The 8,151-nt window shown below is 44.6% G+C and overlaps 1 protein-coding gene across 1 annotated transcript; it reads left to right on the top strand.

Annotated features, from left to right (window-relative positions):
* The first annotated feature begins 640 nt into the window (after positions 1–640).
* Positions 641–2,921, top strand: LOC116251619 (AAA-ATPase At4g25835). Its single transcript, XM_031625987.2, has one exon. It carries the CDS (start codon positions 960–962, stop codon positions 2,463–2,465), a length of 1,506 nt encoding a protein of 501 aa, XP_031481847.1. The 5' UTR covers positions 641–959; the 3' UTR covers positions 2,466–2,921.
* The last annotated feature ends 5,230 nt before the right edge of the window (positions 2,922–8,151 follow it).

The following is an 8,151-nucleotide window of genomic DNA, read 5'->3' as shown; positions in this document are numbered from 1 at the left end:
TTGTCCACCTTCCTTGAAAAATATTTTCAGACGCCCACTAGCTCATCTTCCAGAACAACAAAAACTTGTCCGCCTTCAAGTACTTCGCGTGCCCACTAGCTGAGCTTCCTGAACAACAACAATTTCTCCACCTACTTTCAAAATTTATGTTTTCCTTTAACTGAGCGCCTGAATCTTACAAATGAGTATCTCTGCGAAGAGTTGTTACACGGATATATTTTTAAACTTTTTATTTTTACTTTTTTCTACCGTAGCGAGCATTTTAATAATATATATATATATATATATATATACACAACACACTTTCTAACAATATTGACATTCTATTGTCTATATTTTCATTAAACGCTTAACAGCAGAACTTTTTGTGAAAGTTTAATGAGAAAAAAATAAAAAATGGAAGTTGATAAGAAGAAATAAGAAAAATATGAGCACATCCATCACAGTGGTTATAATTAATAAGTTCAGAGGAGAAATATATTAAGTGTTCGAATAGTATGTCCTCAATATTTCGTATTTTGTGTTCTTTACCATAAAGTCATGATAATTAAGGAAAAACTATTTTAAGTGTATCTAGGACAATCAATCAAACAAAAATAACACTGAATATATGACAGAGCGATATCATATAGAAAAGGGCGACTGACAACTTATTCTCACCAATCGGATGAAAAAAAAAATACATTAAAGATTTGGTGAAGGGGTAAAAAGAAAAAAAGCATGAACCTCACGTTTGTCTGGTTTCTCTTCGCTACGTGCGCTATAAATAAAGCTCGAGTCCGCATCCAAGCCCATCTCCCCCCACTCCTTCCCCCAATTGAACGTAATCTCTCTCTCTCTCTCTCTCTCTGTGCAGCGGCAGCCATCTTCTTCATTCAGTGTTTCCTGTAAGCTAAACTGAGTAGAGGGAGTGCCAAAGCAGCGAGGTTGACACTGACCAAGCGAAAAATAGAAGGACGATGAGCACGCAGCTGTGGGCTTCGCTTGCGTCGGCTGTGGGCGTCCTTGCCCTTTTCCAGACCATCCTGAGCACATTACTCCCGCCGGAGCTCCGCCTCCTTATCTCCCGCTTCATGTCTCGCACGATCTCCTTCTTCTCCTCGTACTCCTACTACGACATCGCGGAGACCGACGGCGTCAACACCAACGAGCTCTACTCGGCGGTGCAGCTGTACCTTAGCCACGGCGCAGCTGCGCTATCAGGCACCCGCGTCTCCCTCTCCCGCCCCGTCAACTCCTCCTCCTTCACCCTCGGCCTCCCTTCCAATGACCGCCTCGTCGACTCCTTCCGCGGCGCCCCCGCCGTTTGGGAGCACGTCGTCACTCCTCGCGCCCCTCAACCCTTCTCATGGCGGCCCCACCCCGACGAGCGTCGCTCCTTCGTCCTCCGCATCCACAAGAAGCACCGCCCTCTCTTCCTCACCTCCTACCTCGATCACATCATGGAGGTATCCTCCTGCATCCGGAGAGGCAGCCAAGAACGCCTTCTCCACACACATTCCCGCACGGGAGGCATCGACTCCAGAGGCAATCCCTGGGAGTCCGTCCCCTTCAAACACCCGTCCACCTTCGACACCCTCGCCATGGACCCCAACCTGAAGTCGGCCATAATGGCAGACCTCCGAGACTTCGCCGACGGCGAGTCCTTCTACAGCAAGACCGGACGTTCCTGGAAGCGTGGCTATCTCCTCTACGGCCCTCCCGGCACCGGGAAATCCAGCATGATCGCCGCGATGGCTAACTTCCTCGGCTACGACGTTTTCGACCTCGAGCTCTCGGAGGTCCGCACCAATTCCGACCTCCGCCGCCTACTCATGCGCACCACCAGCAAGTCCATCGTTGTCATCGAGGATATCGATTGCTCAGTCAGCCTCGTCGCCGACCGCTCCCCACGTCGCCACAACCACTATCAGCATCGCCGACCTCTGCCGTCGGCCGCCGACGACGACGCCGCGTCTTCCAACTCGGTGACGCTTTCTGGCCTGCTCAACTTCACCGACGGGCTGTGGTCGTGCTGCGGGAGCGAGCGACTCTTTGTCTTCACCACCAATCACATCGAGAAGCTGGACCCGGCGCTGCTGCGCTGTGGACGGATGGATATGCACATCCACATGGGGTATTGCTCCTTCGAGGCGCTCAAGATCCTTCTGAGGAACTACGTCGGCGTAGAAGCCAGCGACGACGAGAGGGTGGCGGAGATGGCGAAGGTGGTGGATGGAGCACGGATGACGCCGGCAGACATAAGCGAGGTGCTGATCAGGAATCGGCACGATCCTGGCAAGGCTTTAGAAGAGCTGCTGACTCAGTTCAAGACTAGGAGGGAGAGGAGAATAAACGGTGAGGAGGCCAGGGAGGAGGAACAGGAGGAGCAGGAGAAGAGGGCGTTGGAGACGTTCTCTGAGGAGAGGGTGCAGGATGAGAAGGGTGGGGGTTTTGAGGAAGGGGACTTTGGAGAGAAGAAGTGACTTAATTTGTGTTAGTGCTTGTGAATCCATTGGTTTGGCTCCAATATTATGTTCTCCCGCTTTCCTCCTTCTTCTTGTTCATTTTCTTCTTCTCTTCTCCCCATTTTGTTCCATCTTATCTTGGCTTCTGCTGTTTACAAATTTTGGCTTGTCAGAAAGCTGAAGGGACGGTTTGGTCCTTTTCTGTGCTGGTGGATAATGTTGATTTTGGGGGAGATGGGATATGCGTTTTCAATGGGGGATGGAGCCATGGTGTTGGTGTGCTTGGATGGTGATCGCTCATCGTATTGAGGCCACCAATTCAGATAATTGCTGTACCTTGGGTGGTCTTTCGATTTTGAAAACAGCTACAGAGCTCGTCCTCTGTTTCTGTTCTCTATGGCACTATTGCCTTATGGTTCTCCTTTTTACTCTTTTAAGTGGTTTTGCTCATGACTAAGAATTAGTTTCTCCTCTTGCTCTGCTTTGCACTTCACCAAATGGGGACTCTTAAAACATTCTGTTTAGTCGGTGGACCAGGTTCTGAAAGTTGGTAAGCAAATGATCCTGGACGTTTCCTTCGCGCTATAGGATGTTCCAAAGGGTTATGGCAAGTGATGTATGGAAGTTATAAACCTAGACGCTTCAATGGCGGCACACTTCATTGAAAGACGGGGTTCCCCAAGGTCCTGGTTTTCTTGGAAGGACATGGATTCTCGGACCATTCCCTGAAAACAGAACGTGGTTTGCTTATGGAGCATTATTTGTCTTACAAGAAATATTAAAACCCGATACAAGAAATATACTCCCGTGTTCCTTCGTCATTTTCTCTCGTAGTTGAGGTTTGTCTTTCGTCTCACTTTTGGGTGGTGCAAGATCTTGGTCTGTGTCCACTGTTCCTCCGCCGCGTAACCATTTTGGCATTTCTCTGTTTTACCTGTTAAAAAATCTAATTTGTTTCTGCTTCTCGGATATTCACGTCCCTTTGTTTATATCGTTCGGTTTTAATACTGAACTACTGTGTTCAGTGTTTGTGACAAACATTCTTGAAGCATTTCGTCCATTTCGTCTTCCTGCTTTGCACCCAACATTTTACCCATTCAAAATTTTATTTATATGTGGCCAGTCAACTTGGCCAAACCTCGTGACATTTTTGTGAACCCGCGGTTGGCGTACGGGTCTTTACGCATTCGACTGGCGACCGACTTGAGTCGGCAATGTGGCTCGCATGAGTTCCTCTGCCTGCTGGTGCTCAGCGCGATGGACCTGTATTTCTCTGAAACTGGTTAAAGTGTATCAGCACAGTCCCAGTACTTGCCCTGCCACTCTGAGAGCTATAGCTGTCCAGGACGCATTCCACATGTTCTTCCTTTCAAACCTCTGCCCCTGAACTGACCATTCTCACAATTTTCCAGTAGATGTTTCAATTATATGTGTATATATGTGTGTGTTAGGTCGAGAAAATGATCATGTTCGTTCAAATCGCTCCCCCTTCTGCCTGAAGTGATGTGGAAATATCATATTTAACTACGTCAAATGATGCTGTAGTGTCTCGGTTAGTGCTAGCTTTATAGCCATTTACAATATTTAAAACGACAGAAGTTTTATACGCATCCATAATCTTGCGCTGTCATGCATGAGGTCCATCTTTAGCACCGACCTAGTGCTCATTGAGGCTAAAAAGCGTTCCTTTGATCTGATAAATAACTTGTCACTTTGTGTTTGACCAAGCAACATGGAGATTATATACCAAAAAAATCTAGCACAATCAATTTGACTTTATTATATCCATCCCCCTGTCCACCAAGAGTGCACGTGCAGGTGACTCACCAACGATAGTGCTTGTCTTTAACCCTATCCTTCAATTCGTTTATTAAGATGTTCAAATTGATTCGTTGAAGCAGTATCTAATGCGTATATACATGCTAGAGATCTTTTATTTCTTATTTCGTTCACAAACTTTACTTGAACTCATGCACTCATGTATCCATTATGATTATTTGATACCCTAATCTCTGGCGGTGAGTACTACGTTTAGGCAACGCTTTGAGCTTCACCCCACTTTTGTTTGCGAGTGTGTTCGTGCTACTTTTCTCAGATGTTCAATCATAGGAGGATGTGGTGTCCAACCTTTGCGAGGGTTTTCTGCAGGCTGTTGCGAGGATATGAATTTAATTAGCATATCCTGTTTGAACTTATTTTATCAGGATATGAGGGGTACATGTGCAGCTGAGGCGACTGCCAAAATAATCAAATATTATAGTTGCATTTCTGCATAAAGGTAGCTACAAATCAGAAACTGATCATGGAAGCACCTTGTAGGTTTGCTAGTTCTACTGCTCCATAATGCCACGACACTCAGGGTAGAACATTAATTGAGGTGATTCGAGCCTAATGGAAAGTACTAAAGGCAGATGGTTTGGCATGCACCATGTGAATCAGTTGGGCATCCTTAGCTTCACTATTCGCTCTGGTGGCCTGTAGTTCTTTTATTGGCTAGATCTGTTTGGTTGGTACACCAATGGCTAAAAAACAAATGTGAACGGTTCGGAGTTCGGAATTTCTTTTCAGGTAATTGCTGTTTTCACCGGACAAAATCTGATCTGAAGATATTTAGCTGTCCAAAAATGAAAAAATTATTTAAAATACTAAGTGTGACGGGTGTCGAAAGTTGAATAATTCGAATCTGTTGCATGAGTTTTTACAATGTGTTCTTCTCATAATGCTTGATGGTGTAAGGTCACCCTCTGCCATTAAAAGGAAGAGTATGCATGCACTGTCGGAGTGAAATGCAATTTAAGCATTATTTATGTATGAGAAACATCGAAATTGAACGAGAACTTGAGAAGCAGTGAAATGTTTCCGGGCGGTGAAAAAGGAAACAAAGTTGGAATGCTGATTGAGTGAGTAGTTTCAGGGAGTCATAGCATGGTGAAGGTACACTCAGGACGGTCCTTTCCTTCCTTTTCATCTAAGACTTGGCCGTTTCTTTCGCTTCACTATCGTACGCTTAAGGTGAAATCTGGTAATTGTCAGCAGGTCACTGCAGGCTTCGGCCTTCCGGTTAGCTGTTTCTTTTACCCTGTGAAATCTTCAACCGCCTTGCTAAATTGGCAATTGTGGGGAAGCGAGAGATTCCTCATTTGTTTTGTCATTTGTGTATAAACAAATAAGAACAGTTTTTCTTCCAATAATGAAGCTGCATATGATTTTGTAGCTTCATCTACTTTTTCATCTCCGATCGATTAAGGGGCTGCTGATAATGTGAGGTTTACTCTTTATTTCAGCCTACCGGGTCTCTCTTTTTGACTGCATATCGTGAACTATCCTCGGCAAGTTCTCCAAAAAACTTGCATTTTCGTCTATCTATCTATCTCCTTATGCAGAAAAAAAAAAGAAAAGAAAGTGAACCATTTTCGTTATAATTTGCAATGTGAAAAAGCAAACTCGGGGTACCTGCAATACGACAAGCCCGATCTTGGCAGCAGATAAGTCTCGCACAAGTGTTCGTGACCATTTGTTGAGCTGTGGAGTTCATAATATGAATAAAAAAATGTAGGGCTTTGTTTCTGCTTATTCCTCCCAGTCTCCCAGACATTCCAGAGGCCATTCAAGTTCTCAAGTGAAGCTCTTTGACCAGCCCTGTGTAGATGTGTGGACCTTGATCACGAACTTTTTGGCCATTGTCTTAGTGCACCTATTAAGAACAACACACAAGTCTCTCTTCTCGCACTTTCAAGAAGAGGATAGAAGCAACAAGGAAGAATACAAAGATTTACGTGGTTCGGAGCAATAATCTCATACGTCCATGATATCTTTCACTATTTACTCTCAGATGAACACAGACGCTCTCAACAAAAAGAAGACCAAAAAAGAAACTGCGGCCCCCCTCACAACATAAGGATTAGGGCAAACCTGCATTTATATAAAATGACATAAATGCCCTTACATAAATGGATCTGCGGTATTGCATACGAGTGTTTCATATGGATCAAGTTTCATACACCAACAGCACCAACTGCAACTAAAACATCTGTGGGGCAAAGACAACTTTGCCTGTATTTATTGCCGTTGGTTCGCGCTAATTACCCTATTTTTGGAGGTATAACCACCATTCACAAAACCAAGCTAAGTTCAAATGTAGCGGGTATGGTTTAGTGGTAAACGTGTGATTCGTTCTGTTACCAACTTAAACAGTTATGGGTTCTTTAAGTTTGATTCATTCATATTTGGATCAAAAACTTTATAAGGGTTTAACCCTTTCGTATAAAAAGAGATTATGATGGCGATTTTGCCTCAAACAGTTCAAATGTAGCGGGTATAGTTTAATGGTAAAAGTGTTTTGATTCGTTTTACTGAAATAGTTAAGGGTTTTTTAGGTTTGATACATTACTATTTTGATCAAAAACTTTATTTTTTATAAGGGTTTAACCCTTTCCTATAGAAACATATTATGATGGCGATTTCACCTCAAACCTGCAAACTCTCTCTGGTACAATGATCGAAGCTGTTCCCAAATGAATCCTTTTGTTCACGTGGTTCGGGTTCGTGCATGTGATGTTCTAAAGCGAAGTTCAAGTCCTTATCAAGACGAAAGGTCAGGCGACCCACTGCCCCTGATCACGTTCAAGCGCATTATTTTGGGGATCAATCGAACTGGCAGAATCTTCCAGAGTGCATTACAAAACGCCAATTCAGTCGGTGAAAGTTTTTCCCTTTCTTTTTCAAAGATCAGACATTAATGTACTGTATGAAATCTGAAATGGGGCCGAAGAGATAAGATTTGCGAAAAAGTTCGGCTGATAAAAGGCAGGTCCAACGCCTAAGGGAACATGCATGAATATGCAGGTGTGATATATATCCTTCTGCAAGACTGTCAGCTAACAAATAATAGATACGGAGATCGATGTGCTTCTATCGGATGACGCAAATTCCGAGCAAGTAGTCGAAGTGTTATATTGCAAATAATTGTCAAATCTACTGAATAACCGGTAAAATGGGGAGATGTCTCATCCTGATAAATTAAATCCTCCACTCTATTACTAGACTCTGGACAGAGTGCTGGAATCTGGATAAACGGAGGTCCGGGCATAGGAGGAAGATGGGACTGCAGCCATGACTTACGAGCAGAAGATCAGATCAGGTGCGGACGTAGACGATTGATATCAGGGGCATGGCTTTTCTAGCTTTTCTGAAAGCGCAAGAACGCGGCCGGAGTTCCGGCCCAAGTCCCACACAAACGACAGATAGGAACACGTGGCTGCGCACTGGATGCCGTGTTCCGGTTTTGGCGTGATAGGCAGAATCCCTGGTCAAGCTTCAGCTTTTAAAGGAGAACATTTGGCAGAGTTCAAAAAAAAGGAGAGGAAAGGCCATGTAGATCTTTATCCTGGACTCTAGCAAGGTGGGAAACAGCCGTGGCCTGATCAGTGGACGGCTTCTGCTTGTCCAGTAGTGCTGCAGGAGGAAGCACCTTTAGTGACATCCTTCTCTCACTAAAATCATTCTTGCGCTTGGTGTGGTAGCGACTAGCCAGACTCGCATCTGCATCGATCCGTAAATGGCAGCCTAGCTTTGTACACATTCTGTGGGGGAGAGAGAGTAACGAACGTCACGTGAAAAACGGGAGTGGAAGGGAGGGAATAGTAGAGCACATAGAAATTAAAAAGCATTTGGCTTCATGTCGAACACTTTTGTTTCTTAAAGA

The sequence above is a fragment of the Nymphaea colorata genome, chromosome 3 (genome assembly GCF_008831285.2).
Source record: "Nymphaea colorata isolate Beijing-Zhang1983 chromosome 3, ASM883128v2, whole genome shotgun sequence".
Classification (NCBI taxonomy): Eukaryota; Viridiplantae; Streptophyta; class Magnoliopsida; order Nymphaeales; family Nymphaeaceae; genus Nymphaea; species Nymphaea colorata.
Note: the sequence above shows the minus strand (reverse complement) of the source record. Positions and strands in the feature narration are given on the sequence as shown.